At 67.0% G+C, this 17362-nt stretch overlaps 2 protein-coding genes across 5 annotated transcripts in view; both read left to right on the top strand.

Moving 5' to 3' along the window:
* Nucleotides 1-14813, top strand: part of PACSIN2 (protein kinase C and casein kinase substrate in neurons 2) — a 72941-nt gene extending 58128 nt beyond the window's left edge. For all 4 annotated transcript variants that reach the window (XM_056797482.1, XM_056797481.1, XM_056797480.1 and 1 more), the window contains 9 exons: nucleotides 2845-3001; nucleotides 5064-5299; nucleotides 5391-5546; nucleotides 7375-7550; nucleotides 8501-8621; nucleotides 12186-12310; nucleotides 12883-13005; nucleotides 13748-13944; nucleotides 14357-14813. In XM_056797482.1, the coding sequence (XP_056653460.1) occupies nucleotides 2908-3001; nucleotides 5064-5299; nucleotides 5391-5546; nucleotides 7375-7550; nucleotides 8501-8621; nucleotides 12186-12310; nucleotides 12883-13005; nucleotides 13748-13944; nucleotides 14357-14469 (1341 nt within the window). In that variant the 5' untranslated portion in view covers nucleotides 2845-2907 and the 3' untranslated portion in view covers nucleotides 14470-14813. The remainder of the gene's footprint in view (nucleotides 1-2844; nucleotides 3002-5063; nucleotides 5300-5390; nucleotides 5547-7374; nucleotides 7551-8500; nucleotides 8622-12185; nucleotides 12311-12882; nucleotides 13006-13747; nucleotides 13945-14356) is intronic.
* ARFGAP3 (ADP ribosylation factor GTPase activating protein 3) overlaps nucleotides 1-17362 on the top strand; it is a 137349-nt gene that overhangs the window by 53012 nt on the left and 66975 nt on the right. The gene's annotated exons all lie outside the window — the stretch shown is intronic.

Genomic DNA, 17362 nt, shown 5'->3' with positions numbered 1-17362 from the left:
CAGAGACGGGTCTACCCTGTTTTGGAGGAGGCCGGCGTGGCCTCGGGGCTCCCTCCTGTGAACCGACTAGGAGGAGCTTCTCTTTCCCTTCGAGGCTCCAGGGACAGGCGAAGGGAAGAGGCCGCGAGGAAGACGCCGGGCCTGGCCCGGGCTGAGAATCCCAGGCCTGGAGGCGGCCTCTGCAGGCCCACCTCTTGGGCTGTAAGAGAGGCTGCGAGCAGCGGACTTCCTCTGAAGCCCTTCCCTGCCAGGGCATTGGGAAGGCCCAGAGAAGGCGTGCTCGGATGGGCTTCTTGGGGAGAGCGTCGGGGGAGGCTTGTCCGTTGGATGCTGTTGATCGAAGGGGCCGTCGGAGGGTCCAAGCAGGCTTTGACAGGTGGCTGGAGGGCTGATGTGGGGGGGCCTGGGGGCAGGCCCCAGCGGGGCGCCAGGCCTGGTGCACCTCTGAAGCAGCCAGAGAGGGGAGGAGTGGCTGGGCTAAAGGACTGCAGAGGAAGGTGGGGGCAGGGTTTGGGGGGGAGATGGGGCTTTGGAGGCAGACGCAGGCCGCGAGTTCGAGGTGGGTGCCAGGCAGCTTGACTGGAGCTGAGACACGGTGGATTTGAGAGTTGCCGGCCTGGAGGGGGCCGTTGTGTGCCTGGGAGTGAGGAAGGGAGAAAGAGGGCAGGGCCCAGGACAGAGGCCTGGGGAGGGGGGAGGGCGATGGGAGAAGAGGGGGTGGCCCGGGCTCAGCAGCGCCTCCGTGGGGCCCCGGGCAGTTTCTTCTCTTTCGGGTGCAGGGACCCTTCTCAGGAGCCTGGTGCAATGCTGGAGCAAAGTCTGGGAGATCACAAAGGAAGCCAACTACGGCCGAGGACAGGGTGGTCACTGCTGCCTTCTCTGCCCCGGCCGTGGAGGAGGGCTCGGAAATGTGCCCTTTTAGGGTTGTGGCAAGCTCGCCTCGGAGGGAGCCGAGGGGTGCGCCTGAGAGGCCAGAAGGGCGGCCTCCTCGCCTGTAATGAGCCGCCGCAGCCTGTTTCCCCTGAGGACGGGACAATGAGAGGCCGGCTCAGGGGAGCTGCCTCCGGGGAGCTGGGACAAAAGGGCAGCCTCCCGGGCTCTCCCCGAAGTGGGCCTGTCGGCTCTTTTCTGCTTCGGGCGGCTGCTGCCCCGGCGTCGGAGGTGGCGGCATCGTTGGCCTCTTCGCCCCTTGGGGAGGGACACCTCGTGCAGGAGGGTGCGGGGGCTGTCCTGCAGCCAGGGCAAGGCAGAGCCAGGCTGGGCCGGCTGGGCCCAGGGCCCCCGGGGAGGGCGGGATTCCTGGGGCCGCTTCCCTCTTCCCTCGGCCGCCGCTGACGCTAGCTCTCCTCCTCCGCCTTACGATCGGTGTTGCCTATTGGTTCCAAGACAGAAGGGAGTCTGGGTCACGCCACAGCCAGTGTGAGGCCAAGTTCAAACCCAGGCCTGGCTCTATCCACTGGGCCACCTGGCCGCCAGAACCTGTCCCTTACGGTGAGACAAAACATTTCAACCAGATGAGACACCATATTTGGAAAGTCCTCGTGTGTGCAGTGGTGTCTCCTCCTCTTCCTGGGGTCCGAGGGCGAGCCTTCGGAGCCCCCGGGGCTCCGTTCCTCGTTCTCTCCGCGGGGCTGCTCTCCTGGCCCTGCTCAGCTCATCCAAGGCCTCTGCGTCCCCCGTGGCCGTTGTCCGGGTCAGAGGGACGACCATTCGTCAAGGGAGGGAGCGAGCGAGTGAATTTGCCCGGAGCGTTCTTAATGCCTGAGAAAGGCAAGAACACAGTCATGGGGGAATGTTTGTTCAGCATTTTTTTGAAAGCCTCATCTTCCATCTTAGAATCGGCACTGGGTGGGCTCCGAGGCGGAAGGGCGGTCAGGGCTAGGCCCGGGGGTCAAGGGCCTCGCCCAGGGCCACCGAGCCAGGAACAGGAAGTGCCTGAGCCAGGTCTGAGCCCAGGCCCTCCGCCTCTCGGCCTGGCTCTCCATCCCCCCGCCTCATTCAGCCGTTTTTGATGAAATCTTGGCAGAGGCGACAGCATTTTATCTCCCAAACATTCCATCTAAGACCGCGGATTTGTCCCACGAAGCCTCCGAACCCCAGCCGGCTTCTTCCTGGCTCTGCCTCGGGGAGCCGCAGGGAAGGGGCCGGAAGTCGCGCTTTTTTCCCGTTGCATTATGATTGAATCTACGTGCACACAAGTTTGAAATCACAATCCCTGCCGGTGTGCAGGAAGGTTGGACGTGCGTCCACGTCACTCGCGTCGGCACTGTTACATTGGAGGCGCGATGTGAGCTTTACATCACGGCGCTTAGTCTGGAAATTGCCAGGCAAGACCTCCGCTTAGAGGACGGAAGCGATCTCAGTTTCAGTGAGAATTGTTTTCGGGCCGAAAGCCTTTATGGCCATTTCAATTTGGATCACAATGAAATCTACCCCAGAATTGTCTCTCTGAACCCGCACTGGCTTCTCTTTCTAAGGGGTGGGCAGCTTATGACCTGAGCAGAGCCCCCCACAAGAGAAACAGAGGTATGGCTTCTGAGAGGAAGGCCTGTGCGTATGTGCCAAGCTCCTAGGCTGAATAGGTCCCACAGGAGCCGCCGGGTCGGGAACGCAACATCGCTCTCGGCCATTGGAGGGCCTGCACTTGGCAGGCTGGCATCCGGGAAGCTGAGGGCGGGGGCGCCCCCAAGACCCCGAGGTGGCTCTAGAAGGCCCTCAGCCGGGCTTTGCGCGGGGGGCGTTGCGAGTGGCCCTCCTCCAGCCGGGGATTGTGGCGGGGCTGCCGGGCACGGGCCGTCTTCCCACGACAGGCTAGTGACGGCGGCGTGTCGCCTTGTCTTCCAGGTTGGCAACTACAAGCGGACGGTCAAGAGGATTGACGATGGCCACCGACTGTGCAATGACCTCATGAACTGCATCCACGAGCGGGCCCGCATCGAGAAGGCCTACGCGCAGCAGCTCACCGAGTGGGCCAAGCGATGGAAGCAGCTCGTGGAAAAGGGTAGGCCTGGCCGTCCCCCGCCGCTCGGGCTGCGGCTCCGACGTCTTGACGGCGATGGCAGCTCGCGCTCCCGCCGCGGGGCGGCTGCCCGGCCTCCGGCCTCTCCACGGGCAGCTCCAGGGCCCTGGCCCAGCCCTTCTGCTTCTCGAGGCCTCCGTTTCCTCCACTAGACCCCTCTGGGTCATTTCATCCCTCCCGTTTGTTCTCGCGGCCAAGTGAGGCAAGAGAAAGACAGAATCGGTCGAGCCGAGCCGCTTCGAAGGGGCCTTCCCCGGGCCGGCTCGCCCAGCCGCTAGGGCAGAGCCCGGCCTGCTTAGGGGGCGTTTCCTCACGCCCCGACGGGCGCGCAGGGCCAGCCTTCGGCCCGGCTCCTTTGGGCCGCGAGGGCCCCGCGGGTGGGGGGCTGCAGGGCGGGCCCTTCGGGGAGAGCCGCAGGCCCAGGGCCGGCCTGCTTTTCGCTCAGTGCCCAGAGAAGCGCGGCCGCTCTTACAGGATACGTCCCTAGAAGCCTGCCTGGGCCTGCCACCGTAAGGAGGAGAGAAGCCAGGGGGAGACGGCTGGGCCGCAGGGCAGGCAGGATCGAGCATGGGGCTCCCTTGGAGAGAACCGAAGATCCGCTCCAACCCCGGTGATGGGGCGGTCTGTGCAGGAAAGGGGAGAGGGAAGGGCCGCCGCCACCCCACGCGCTGGCACGGTGCCAGGGCGGAGCGGGGAGCAAGCGTGGCCCTGGCGGCCCCAGAGCTGGTGCTCACTTTGGGCCAGATCCTGTTCTGCGTGGTGGGGCCCACAGGCCTCTCCTGGGGTAGAAGAGAGTCCGAGAGGGCGCTGCAGGAAGGAGCGAGGCCACAGAGGAGCACCGGGCCTGGAGAGGGAGGTCCTGGGTTCCGGGCTGGCCTCAGACACTTCCTCGCCGTGAGACCCTGGGAAAGGACCCCGTTGCCTAGCCCTTGGGTCTCAGCAGCAATACCAAGAAAGTCCGCAAGGGAAGCCTCGTGGAGTGGCTTCTGATGCCGCAAGGGCCTCCCTAGCGAATGGCGGCTGCTGGGCCCACGGTAGGGTCCGAGGAAGGCGGGCCTCTTGAGCGCCCCCACCCGAGGGGGGACAGACAGACAGACAGCCTCCAGCCAGGCAGGGGCCTCAGGCCTCTCCAGCAAGCCCTTCCTCCTCAAACGATCTGGGGGGGACCATCAGCTCCCCAGAAGTCCCCGATTCTCTCCTCCGCCCACCCAGGGAAGTGGAAGCCCCCTCCGGGTCAGGCGCACTCTGGGCAAGCGTCCACAGGGACCGATGGGACGTTTGGGAGGCATTCAGGAAGGAGAGCGACACCCCCCTCCATTTAGCGGGGTTCGCTTTTGAAGCCCTTTGCTCGGGCTCCGAGGCCTAGGCACACGGGCTCAGCCAGCCAGGACGGGGCGGAGGCCCCCGAGCCGCCTCGCTGCCCCCGCTTGGCTCTTGGACCTGAGGCCTGTGCAGACAGGCGAGGCGGGGAAGGGGCGGCTCTGCCCAGAGCTTGCAGCCTGCCCCCACGAGCTCCCCATCTGACGGGGCAGACGTTCTGCTGTGCGAGGCAGCACCAGGAACAGCCTCGAGTTGTGGGGTCACGGCCTCCGGGGGGGGGGCGGTAAGGTGTCAGAAGGTTGGCGAGATGGGTGGGAGGTCCTGGAGGGCTTTGAATGCCAAGCACAGCGTTCGTATTCGGCCCCTCCAGCATCGATTGAGGAGGGAGGGCCGGGACGTGGGGGGGCTTGGGGCAGGCAGACCCCCCCCCCCAGAAGCTCTTGCAGGAGCCCCAGCATGACAGGGATGAGGCCTGGACCAGGGTGGGGGCAGCCAGGAGAGTTCTGATTGGCCGGGATGCCCGAGGTGCCCCAACGGTCCAGGGCGGTGTGAGCGGGAAACCCCAGGATCCTTCGGAGGGCGCCAGGCCCTCTGGTGACGGGGGGAGGGGCATCCCTGGGGTTCCTTCTCCCCCAGCTGGGCGCCATTAAGGACGTGGGAGTCAGGGAGGGGCCGGCGGTCCCCGGGGACGTGCCCCGCCCCCACGCGCCCTCCTTGCGCCCAGGGCCGCAGTACGGGACCGTGGAGAAGGCCTGGCACGCCGTGATGTCCGAGGCGGAGAAGGTGAGCGAGCTGCACCTCGAGGTGAAGGCCGCGCTCATGAACGACGACTTCGAGAAGATCAAGAATTGGCAGAAGGAGGCCTTCCACAAGCAGATGATGGGAGGCTTCAAGGAGACCCGCGAGGCCGAGGAGGGCTTCAGGAAGGCCCAGAAGCCCTGGGCGAAGAAGCTCAAGGAGGTACCCCGCCAGGGCCCCGGCCCGCCTGGAGCGCTTCTCCTCCCCTCCCCCGCCTGCCCTCCCCGGAGGCTCACCGAGGCTCTCCCCGTAGGTGGAGGCGTCCAAGAAGGCGCACCACGCCGCCTGCAAGGAGGAGAAGCTGGCCGTGTCCCGGGAGAGCAACAGCAAGGCCGACCCGGCCCTCAACCCGGAGCAGCTCAAGAAGCTCCAGGACAAAGTGGAGAAGTGCAAGCAGGACGTGCTGAAGGTAGGGGCCGCCCCGCACCCCGTTCTGCCCCCAGCCTCTTGGAGCTTTCCGGGGCTCCCCCCCCCCCGCTTCTCTGCTCCTCTGCTCCCGGGGCGTTGAGGGGGGCCCTGAGGGCCGGGGAGGTCCCAGACGGGGGGCTCCCCGAGCCCCACATGGGGTCCTCCCGGCCGAGAAGCGCTCCCCTCCCCCAGAGTTCCGTCTCGGCCTGGCTCTATCCACGGAGCCGGCTGGGGACTGAGCAGAGCGTGGTGGAAGCCGGAGGGAGGTCCTGGGTTCAAGTGAGTCCCCAGACGCTTGCTCACTGCCCCCCGCTGCCCAGGCCTGCGCCTTCGGGGCCTCGGGGTGCCTGCGGGCAGCGGACACGTCTGGGCCCCCAGAGAGCCGAGAGGCGCGCACGCACTACAGTACAGTGCGGGGGGCGGCAGGTGCCAGGAAGAAAGCCTCGGAGATGCCGGACTTCCTTCGCGCCTGTCGCGCTGTTGATTAGAGACGTCAGCCCAGGATTTGGGGGGCTGCTGGGGTCCCAGAGAGAGATTCGGGTAGCGCGCTAAGGCTCGCCGAGCATCGCTGGCCCCATTTCACGGACAGAGAACCTGCCGCCGGTGCTGAGGGCCGGGGGAGGGATTCGCTCGGAGCCCGGGGTGCCCTGCCCGGCCCCCCAAAGGCTTCCTAAGGGCGCCGTCCCGAGAGCACGCAGCGGCTCATCCGTCCGGGGGTGTCGGGGACCCTCCCTGCACCCCACATCCTCACCCGCGCGGGGCACACTGCAGCCAGGCTCTGTCGGGCCTTGTTGGTGTTGGGCTCTGGCCTCGGAGCCGGCCTTCCCGGGGCCATGGAGGAGCTTCCCAGCTCCCCGGCCGGCCTCCGGGCTCGAGGTGGGGGTCGTCGTCCAGATCGGGGAGGCGGGGGCCGATGTGAGCCCGAGTCACGGGCAGTGCCCGCGGCGGCCTGCAGACGCCCACGCTCCCAGCTTTGCGGGGAGCTCTGGGCCCAGGCCTCTAGTTGCCTTGTCAGCCGGGCTGCGGCTAAGGGACTTGGCCAAGGTCTCCCGACCAGGAAGGGGTGGAGGCGGGCCCCGGGGTTTGCTTTGCTGTCACAGTCCCTGAAGGGGTCCGAGTGCCCGGCCCGGCGCTCTCTCTGACTCCGGCATTCTGGCGAGCGCCCGCCAGGATTAGCCGCTCTTCAGTCCTCTCTGGCCGCCCCGGCACTGCTCTCTCCGTTGTCCTCCTGCCCACCCGACAGCCCCTCCCTGGTCCCCGCTGCCGCTCCTTCCTTCGTGTCGCCTCCCTCAATGGGGGGGTCCTCCGGCCTCTGTCCTGAGCCCCCTCCTGTCCCTCCTCTCCGGCTGGGGGCCCAGCCAGCTCCCAGACGTGCCTCCGGATGTCGCAGGTCTCCACAGAAACTTGTCCCCTTCCTCATCCTCATGAAAGGCCTCGCTGTCCCCCAGTCTGTCTCCCATGAGCACTCTGGGCTGGGACTGTTACGTGAGCTCTGCGCAGCTAGGGCGCCCCGAAGGCCCCGAGACTAAAGAGATGCCCCCCCCGCCACGTGACCTTTCCAGCCCTTCCCAGCCTGTCCCCTCCACGTGATCTCTGCTGTCTTGGCCCCTCTGTGGGCCCCCCAGAACCAAGCAGCTGACACACACGTGTGACTGTCTCGTTGCCCTGCTTGAATGGAAGCACTCTGAGAGCCGGAACCATTGACCGCCTTTTTGGCTTTGTCACCCGCTCGCTAGGCACACTGAACCCCAGTGAAGGGGGGAGCCATTGTGCAGGGAGGGCTGGTCGCAGGGCACCATCTGACCATCCTTTTGGGGGGCCTTTTCCAGACCAAGGAGAAGTACGAGAAGTCCCTGAAGGAGCTGGACCAGGGGACCCCCCAGTACATGGAGAACATGGAGCAGGTGTTCGAGCAGTGCCAGCAGTCTGAGGAAAAGCGGCTGCGCTTCTTCCGGGAAGTGCTCCTGGATGTCCAGAGGCATCTTGACCTGTCGAACAGCACCAGGTAAAGGGGGGGATGCGGCAGGCTGCCTCGAGTGACCCTCAGCTCTGTCCTGCTGTGGCCTCAGGTAGAAATGACCCAGGCCTGAGCCCTGGTACCGGCCAGAGCTGCCGTGCCTGCCCCCCGAGCCAGGCCCAGTGCTGGGCCCGAGCAGAGGCTCCTCCTGGGGGGATGCACCGCTCTTGTCTCCTGGGAGGGGGAGGAAGCACAGGGCCTCCGGCGGGCCTGGCCCCTGGCCCCTTTGTGCCCATAGCACTGCCCGCGGCGCCTAGCACACGGTAGGCTCACCTTCCATCTTGGAGGCAACATGTACTGGTTCCAAGACAGAAGAGCAGGGACTTGCCCAGAGTCACCCTGCTAGGAAGTATCTCTGGGCCTGGCACTCTCTCCTAGCAGCCCCCTAGAGCAGGCTCTATGTGGTAGTGATGCAAATACGGAAGCAGTAGGCCCTGGGCCCCCAGTGTTGAGGCAGAGAAAAGCCGGCCTCGGCAGGGAACTACGCTCTCTCCCGACCGATCCTCCTCCTGGAGGGGTGACCAGGATCGGGGTGTCCGTGATGGGACTGCTGCCCGGTGGGAGATGAGGAGGGGCACTTCGGACGGGTCCCCCATCATCCCTCAGCAGCCCAAGTGGAGTGGGGCGGGCTGAGCCCTGGCATCCTCTGAGGCGCCAGCCGGGCTTTTTCATATGGGCTCTGCCCTGAAGGTTACCCCGTTCCTGTCTCGGCCTGTGTCTTCATCTGTGAAATGGGCACGTGACCGATGCCTTGTCGTTATCCTGAGCTTTTGGTCCATCGGTGTGGTCACGGCTCCCCTCCTGGACGTACTTCTCCAGTTAGATGGACCCTGTGCACCCTGAGGGCAGGGGCTGGGCCTTGAACCCAGGGCTGTTTGCCTCTCCGGCCCAGGCCTTAGGGAGCCCCGCAGTGACGCCCCGTTCTCTCCCTGGCACAGCTACAAGAGCATCTACCGGGAGCTGGAGCAGAGCATCCAGGCAGCAGACGCCATGGAGGACCTGAGGTGGTTCCGAGCCAGCCACGGCCCTGGAATGTCCATGAACTGGCCCCAGTTCGAGGTAGGCGGCAGCCCTCCTGGCGCCCTTTTCTCACCCTCGTTACTGAGGCCCCCACAGCCAGGGGGCCAGCCACGGCGACCACAGAGGATGCAGGGCCCAGGCTTGGGGGGGCGGCGCGAGGACAGTGGGGAGCCCCCTTTCAGCAGCTGGGGGCCTAGGCGGGTGGCCCTCCCCGGGACTGTGCTGTCACTCCTCCAGGAAGGTGGAGGCCCCGCCAGGAGAGGGCCCGAGCGTGTGCCCAGCGGCAGGCGGGCTGTGCTCCTGGGGATGCCCCGGAGCCTCCCGTTCCCTCCTCCCAGGACCCCAGAGGCCCTGCTTCCGGCCCTTTGGCGAGTCCCTTAAAGAGCTTTGTTTTCTCTCGCCGAGTGACGATGGTGGTGATCGGCTTCGCTCTAAATGTCCTCTCCTAGGGGTGGCTCCCTCGATGGAGCCTGGGTTCAGATGTGCCCACCGGTACTTCCTGGCCAGGTGACCCTGGGCAAGTCACTTCCCTCCCATTGTCCAGTAGTGACTCTAAAAGGGACAGGAAGGGTTTGAAAACAATTGGCCAAAGAGTTCTCGTTCTTCTGAAATGGCCCTGGGGCCCCTCCAGGTGGGGGGCTGGACGAGGTCCCCCAGGCCCCCCGGCCCTGCCCTCGGCCAGGAGCTTGAGGCTCTTTAGGGTGCCACGACTGGGAGGCGTCTCGGCAGGGCTCCGGGCCAGGGACGTGCCGCAGCCTGGCCCACCTTGGCAGGCCCTGCGGTGGACCCGGCGCGGCTGGGCACGGGGGTCTGCGGAGCCCTCGGCCTGTGTCCCCGGCCTGGAGAGACGCGCCCGGGCCCCATGGGCGAGACTTAAAGGATGCGTCCTCCAAGCTAGCAGCCAGCCAGGCTCTGCGCCACGCGGCCTCCTGCCCACCGGCCCTGCCACGAGCCTTGGTGCTCCCAGCAGGCAGCTGCCGGGCAGAGGGTGAGGGACCGTCCTCTGGAAGGGGCACACGCAGGGCGGCTGGACTCTGCTGACCAGAGCCAGCTGCCCGGGGAGGTCTGCTCATGGGGCCTGTGCCGGGGCCTGGCGAAATCTTTCTCATGAAACGTGTTGTTTTTTTTTATGCTTTCCGGGCCCAAAGGACGAAGTAAGTTGTGCTTTGATTGGGGAGGGGGGGCTGAGCGACGGCCCCCAGGCCCGGGCAAGGCAAACAAACGCACGTGGGCAGACTGCAGGCAGAGGAGTAAAATCCATGCAGAAATCTTGTTCCCCTGGAAGAGGCCGCTAGAGCGAGACCCAGAGGGGAGGGGGAGATGCCGCTGGCAAGGCCCGTGGGGAAGGCTCGCGCCTCCGGCCACCTGTGCCTGGCTCAGCGCTGCCTTCAGGCCGGCTTTCTTGAGGCTTTGGGCCCTTTGGAATTGTGGCTGGGCCTGGCCCGAGCAGGGAGCCGGAGCCGGAGCCTGAGCCTGGGACTGCCCCGAGCGGGGAGCCAGAGCCGGAGCCTGAGCCTGGGACTGCCCCGAGCAGGGAGCCAGAGCCGGAGCCTGGGACTGCCCCGAGCGGGGAGCCAGAGCCGGAGCCTGAGCCTGGGACTGCCCCGAGTGGGGAGCCGGAGCCGGAGCCTGGGACTGCCCCGAGCGGGGAGCCAGAGCCGGAGCCTGGGACTGCCCCGAGTGGGGAGCCGGAGCCGGAGCCTGAGCCTGGGACTGCCCCGAGCGGGGAGCCAGAGCCGGAGCCTGAGCCTGGGACTGCCCCGAGTGGGGAGCCGGAGCCGGAGCCTGGGACTGCCCCGAGCGGGGAGCCAGAGCCGGAGCCTGGGACTGCCCCGAGTGGGGAGCCGGAGCCGGAGCCTGAGCCTGGGACTGCCCCGAGTGGGGAGCCGGAGCCGGAGCCTGGGACTGCCCCGAGCGGGGAGCCAGAGCCGGAGCCTGGGACTGCCCCGAGTGGGGAGCCGGAGCCGGAGCCTGGGACTGCCCCGAGTGGGGAGCCAGAGCCGGAGCCTGGGACTGCCCCGAGCGGGGAGCCGGAGCCCGGGCCTCGGGCCCTGGCTTTGTCCAGGAATGTGGCCTGGCCCGGCCGCCCCCTCCGTGTGAGGGGCTCCCCAGGGGCTCAGACTTTCCCACCCGCGTCCGGGCGGGTCTGCTCACGTGGGGGCCGAGGCTGCGCCCCCAGAGCCTCCCCCAGGTGTGCTCCGGCTGGCTCCTGGCCCCCGGCGGGGCTGCGGCTGTAGGAAGAGGGGAGGGGAGGGCCTTGGCGCTGTTAACTTGGACATGCTCCCCTGCCTCGGGTCCGCGCTTGGTAACCATGTGACTTGCCCCACCTTTTGGGGGCACTGCGGACCATGCGGCTCTGCACCCCACAGATGCCCAGCCAGGGATGCCTTCATGAAAGAGCGAGTCCCTCCCAAACCCGAGATGCGGGTCCTGCCTCCGAGAGCCCTTCCCCGGCCCTCTGCTAACCGGACTCCTGACCCAACCCCAGACGGGCTGTGGGGGTGCCTCGGGGGTCCCCGTGAGCGGGAGGGCTCCAGCAGCCGGGGCTTCGCAGAACTATGAACGGTCCACATCACTCTCTAGTCGAGGGAAAAGGGGTTCGGCGCTACGAGGTTGGACTCCGGGGAACACAAGAACTTGGGGAGCCTCGACCCTTTGGGGAGTGCAGGGCAGGGAAAGATGAGGGGCGTCCCTAGAGCTCCGAGGAAATGGAGGGTTCAGACTGCACTGACAGCACAATCGAGCTTGAGAAGGCATCGTGGCCAGAGGCGGGGGCGAGGGAAGGGGCTGCTCGCTGTGCAGACCAAGGGATGGTCCCTGCCCGGGTGGGGGTCCTCTCGGGAGAGGACCCCGGGGGAGACACCCGAGACAAGGAGGGTCCTTGGCATCTGCTTAGTCCCAGCCGACCAGGCTCCTCCTCCTCCTGAGGATCCCCCACTCGCTCTGAAACGGCCAGCCCGGATTCCACGGGACAGGCTTGGGGGTCTCCAACCTACAAGCTAGTCCTGAAACTTGGGGTTCATCAGATCCCTCCAGGACCCCAGTTTGGGGTTCCCAGATTCCATGTTGACAGCGGAATGGCCGCCGGGCCGCTGCCTCCCTCCGTCTCTCTGAGGCTTTTCCCGTCCTTTGCCCACCCAGAAGCCTTGGGGAAAGGTCGGCTGTGGGCCGAGCAGAGCTGCCTTCTGGTGCCGGCGGAGGCGCCTGGGGCGCTCAGTGGGCAGAGTCTGGCCTTGGACACTGGCTCGCTGGTGCCCAGGCGGGTCCCTCCGCCCCCTCACCTGGCCGCAGCCTGAGGCTGAGGGGCGTCTGCACAGGCGCTGGGGAATGGGGGCACTTGAACCCAGGACTCGGGGCCACTGAGGCAGTCTCTGAATGGCTGTTAACAGCACCCTCGGCCCGAGGACGGGAAGGCGAGAATGGGCCTTCTGGCACCAAGAGATCCCCGGGGCGGGGGCGGGGGAGTTGGGGGGCCCCGCGGGCCCCGGCCACCGCCCAGGCCTCAGAGGCGGCGCCTCGGTTTCCTTCTCTGCGGCGCTGACGAGGGGGAGGGGGCGGCCGGCCGGGCTCTCCTTGCGAGCGGCTGCTCCTCCCTCCGTCCAGGAGTGGTCGGCAGACCTGAACCGCACGCTGAGCCGCCGAGAGAAGAAGAAGGCTTCGGACGGCGTGACCCTGATGGGCATCAGCCAGACGGGCGACCAGGTCCTGGCCTGCCCCAAGCACAGCAGGTGAGCGGCCTCCCAGCACGTCTCGTGTGGAGGCCTCGGGCCGCGGCCTGCCCGGCCCCCTGCCGGACGTCCGGTTCTTGCCTTTAAGCTTCCCTTCCCTTCCCTTCCCTTCGGGAGTCTCGCCGCCGAGGAGCGGGCAGGCTGGGCGGGGGAGCGAAGGGACTGGCCCGGGGCCCCTGAGGCCACACTTGAACCCAGGACCTCGGGGCCTGCTCCCCAGAGGCTTCCCATGAGCTGCCTCTGCGGGCCTTCTTGAGGCCCACCTAGGAGCGGTGAGGGGTGCCCCGGAGGGCGAAGGCCCCCCTGCCTGCGGAGGGAGACCCTGCCCGGCCGAGATCGCGGGGCCTCCGGCTAGCCCGAGGCTTTCCTCCCTCACGTGCCCCCCGTGCGGCCCCGGCCCTTCCGCCATCTCTAGTCGGGGGGCTCCCTTCGGGGGTGCCCGTCCCAGGGCCCCAGAGGGCAGTGCGGCCGCCGGCCCGACTCGGAGGGCCGAGGGGCCTCCCTCCAGCCCGGCTGGCTGTGGGCGCTGCCGCAGCAGACGGGCTCACGGCGGCGGCTTCTCTCCCCAATAGTACCCTCAGTGTGCAGAGTGACACCGTTCTGTCGGTGCAGTCCCCGTCCAGCTACAACCCCTTTGAGGACGAAGAGGACGCCGAGAGCACCGTCAGTGAGAAGGAAGACAACAAGCAGAAAAAGTTGGTGAAAGCTCTGCCATTGACTTCCTCCTGCTTCCCCCCCTCCCCCTCCTCCCCCTCCCCCTTCCTCTCCTCCTCCTCTTTCTCCTCCCCCTCCCCCTTCCCCTCCTCCTCCTCCTCCTCCTCCTCCCCCTTCCCCTTCCCCTCCTCCCTCCATCCCCTTCCCCTCCTCTCCCCTCCCCCTCCTCCCTCCATCCCCTTCCCCTCCTCCTCCTCCCCCTCCTCCCCCTTCCCCTTCCCCTCCTCCTCCTCCCTCCCCCTTCCCCTCCTCCTCCTCCCTCCATCCCCCTCCCCCTCCTCCTCCCCCTCCTCCCCCTTCCTCTTCCCCTCCTCCTCCTCCCTCCCCCTTCCCCTCCTCCTCCTCCCTCCATCCCCCTTTCCCTCCTCCTCCCCCTCCTCCCCCTCCTCTCCCCTCCCCCTCCCTCCTCAGGTGCCCCCTGCATGAGACCCCAAGCCGGGCCCTCTCTGATCTGCTGTCTTTCTTCCTCTGGGCTCTCACTCGGCGCCTGGGCACAGCCGGCTCACGCTGTCACTTGGTTCTGGTCCTCTTCGCCCCGGGCGAGCCCCCCACATCTGGACTCTTGGCTGGCCGGGGCCCGCTGGGTGGTGAATGGGGCTTGGGTGTCCCCCCGGGCTGCAGGAGGCCTCTGGTCCACGCGGGGGCAGGACGGGGTGGGGCACCAGTCACCCCCCAGCGGCCCCTGCTCTGGCCCGAGGAGGGTGACCGCAGGTTCCCTTGCAGCGTCGGCAGCTATGAGAAGGCGCAGAGCTACCCGACCGAGTGGTCTGACGAAGAGGCCAACAATCCCTTCTCCTCCACGGACGCCAACGGGGACTCCAACCCCTTTGAGGAAGACCCCACCTCCGGGACCGAGGTGCGGGTTCGAGCGCTCTATGACTACGAAGGCCAGGAACACGACGAGCTCAGTTTCAAAGCCGGTACGTTGACTTGCATCCGTCGGACGGGCCGGCCTTGGGCACGGTTTGGGCTCAGAGTCGATGCTGTGTGCCGGCTCCAAGGCAGGAGGATGCCTGGGCCACAGGCTGAAGTGACTCGCCCAGGGTCACACAGCGAGGCAGTGTCCAAGGCCCCGTGGGAAGCCAGGACGTCCCATCTGAGAGCATCTGGCGCCTGTCGGGGGCCGCGGAGATGCCACTGAGCTTCCGTGGGGAGCTTGGGCAGCCCTTTTCTTTTTTGTCCCACCTCGTCCTCCTTTCTTCCCTCTAGCCGGGGGCTCAGGGGTCGGAGCGAGTTAAACTCCAGCCCCCAGCCTGAGCTGAGTGGGTCGGCCTCGGCCCGAAGGCCCCGGGGCTGCTCCATCCCCCTTCACATCCACTCTTGTTTCTGCAGGTGACGAGCTGACCAAGATCGAGGATGAAGACGAGCAGGGCTGGTGCAAAGGTCGCTTGGACAGCGGGCAGGTCGGCTTGTACCCTGCCAATTACGTGGAGGCGATTCCGTGACCCGGGAGTTGGCCCGGACGGACACACATGCACTCTAGAGAACGTCTGCGCTTCCTTTCCTGCGGAGGGTCCTGCCGCTCCGGGGGGGACGAGCGAGCAGGTCCTGGTACTGGGGGTTTGCACCGCCGCCCTCCTCATCATGCCGCTCGGGAGCTCTAAGTGTGAAAGGCAGCACGACCGAGACGTTCCCAGAGTCCTTTTCTCCCTGCCTAGCCTCTTATCATGGATTGCAAGGACCCTCCGCCCTCCTCTCCCTGCTTCCTCCAATGAAATGGTGGGTTCGGCTGATTCTTTTCCTGTCACCTGCATCTCCAATTAAAGGCTTACCTTCACCTTCGCCGTGACGCTCGCTCGCTCAGACCTTTGCTTTCTTGCCACGCTGGGTACAGTTTGACTTTCCTGTGCACCTTCTCGTCCTCCTGCTCTCTTCCACTCCCCGGGAGGGGGGCTGCGGACGCCGGGCAAACCCCAGAGCGGCCCTGCAAAGCCCCGGCTGCGGCTTAAGAGGATGAGGACCAGCTGGGGCCGGAGGAACAGTGGCCCCAGGAGCGCGAGCCTTACACTGGCCTCCGCTCTACCCGGCCGGTGGTTCTAGGACCCGCTCTGCAGGCCTTTCTCTGCTGTTGGAAAGCGGCCCAAGGACCTGTGGCGGATCTGGTTCCGGGGCTGCCAGCTTCTGCTGGGTCCCCGAGCATTCGGCCTCAGCTCCCGGCCCCCGAAGGAGGGATGGGGATCCCAAGGGGAGCCCCAGCAGGTCCCTCCTCCCTCTGCCCCTGGCTGAGCGTTCCTCTGGGGAGGGGGAGAAAGGCCGCCTGGAGCCCAGAGCATCGGCCCCGCGTCTCCATGGCTCGCCTCTGCCACAATGCTATCCGCTTTCCTCTGAGGAAGCCACGAGCATGGGCAGTCCCTTTTCTGGCGCTGTGGCGCCGAGGAGCAGGGACACACGTGCCCCCCCGGCCGCAGAGGCGGGCCTCGTCTGTCCTCGGCCCTGGGCGCCCCATCTTAGGAATGGCCTTGACCAGTTTGGCCTCTCAACATCCCAGGGGAGGGGGCGGGTCTGGAATTGTACCTCTGGGGGCCCCAGGAGGGAGAGTGGACACAGGAGCGCAGCCGCACCTTTGGCCAGTCCTGGGGAGAGAGCCCTCGGAGCCGAGGCAGAGGAGGCGAGGAGGGCATGCGCAGGCCGTATGGCGAGGGGGCAGCGGCGGGCTCAGGCCTCCCTTCTCGCCGTGGGACCCTGGCCAAGTCACTTACCCCCTCTCCACTCTGCGCCCGATTCTGGGAGGGCTTTTTGTTCGGAAAAAGAAAGCAGGCCGAGACAGGAGACGATAGGCTGGGGGGGAGGGAAGCGCTAGCTGGGGCTTTGGGGATGGGAGAGGCAGAGGGGTGGCAGGGCCGCTGGGCTAGAGACGACGCGGGAGGGGGGCCGCTTGCTTGTCCTGGGACGGAGAGGGAGCGAGCTGGCGAGACGGACAGACGGCCTTGCTGTGGGTGCCCGTGCCCAGGGTCCGGTGAGAGCCCCCAAAGCAGAGGACGGACGAGGGGCCCCCGTGCCTCCCCCCAGCCTCATCCCCCACAGGCTCGCGCCTTCTCTTGGTTCTCAGAGGGCCTGCAGCCTTCTCCCAAATGCTTGTGGCTCAGCGGGTTGAGAGCCCGGCCAGGGGTGACCCTGGGCAAGTCACTTGGCCCCGTGGCCTAGCCCGAACCGCTCTCCCGCCCCGGAGCCCACCCGCAGCGCTGAAGGAGGGAGGGGTTAAAAGCGAAGAACGAGACAGCCCAGGGGGCTCCCCTAAGGAGTGGAAGGCCTGGCAGGGCCTTGGGAGCCTCTCGGGGCGTCCGGCGGTGGGCCAGACTGAGGGAAGTGGCTCCAATTTGCGCCTGTGGCCGGCTGACCTCTTGGGGTCCGGGCGGAGTTGGCCAGGGGCCCTTGAGCTCCTTTCTGCCCTCCGTTCCGGACTTTGAGGCTTTCGCTTGGAACCGATAGCAGGACCTGGTGCTGAGGCAGCAGGACAAGGCAGTGGGAGGTGCCCACGGTCACCCAGCGAAGAAGAGTCTGAGGCCAGACTGGACCCCAGGGCCTCCCAGGCTTGGCTCTGCGTCCACCGTGAAAGGTCCCAACCGGACCCTTGTCTTGAGCCCCCCAGCCCAAAGCTTCCCCATGTCTCTGGGGTTTTGAGGGCCGGCCATGCCTCCCTCCGTCCTGTCCAGGCTGAGACCTGCAGGGGAGATGGTGAGGCGGGGCAAAGCTCGGGGGAGCCCCCCAGGGCTCCGTCCCCCTCATCCTGTCTCCAGACGGGCTGCCCCGAGGGTCCTCTGGGTCCCCCGGCCCGTGCCCAGGATGCTGATGGCTGTTCCCGAGGCTCTTGGGTCCGGCCGCCCCCCTGAGACCCCCGGCCCAGGAGCAGCAGGCCGGCTCCCTGCCTCCAGGGACCTCCCGGTGGCTGAGGCCGGTCCGCCACAGGACGGCGGGACCAATTCTCCTTTTGGCCGGCAGCCCAGCCCAGTGGGAGGAGTCAGAACCCGGGTGCAAATCCTGCCCCTGATACACCGCTCCGTGCCAGGGCTGCCAGGCGTGGAAGGCCCGCAGAGGGCGTGGACCCTGGACGAAGAGCGCCCCCTGCGCTCTCAGACGGCAGTGCGGCAGTTTTGTTCCGGTAGGAGGAGGCAAAAGAAGATGCTTGTCCATAAGAGAAAAGGAAATTCAATTGGCCAAGATCCTGGGCGTCCCGGAAGGACGTGGGCCGCCCCAGGGAAGCCCCTCGCTTGACCGGGAGGAACCGGGCCTTGGTCTCCGGATCCAGGGGACGCGCCACGTCGGCTCCGGGAATTGGGCCCAGGACAGGCCGCCGGACTCTTGGAACCGTGTCCAGAACGGACTGTCCGTGCGGCCGGG

This window comes from Monodelphis domestica, chromosome 5 (genome assembly GCF_027887165.1).
Source record: "Monodelphis domestica isolate mMonDom1 chromosome 5, mMonDom1.pri, whole genome shotgun sequence".
Taxonomy (NCBI): Eukaryota; Metazoa; Chordata; class Mammalia; order Didelphimorphia; family Didelphidae; genus Monodelphis; species Monodelphis domestica.
This window is presented reverse-complemented; position numbering and strand designations above follow the sequence as displayed.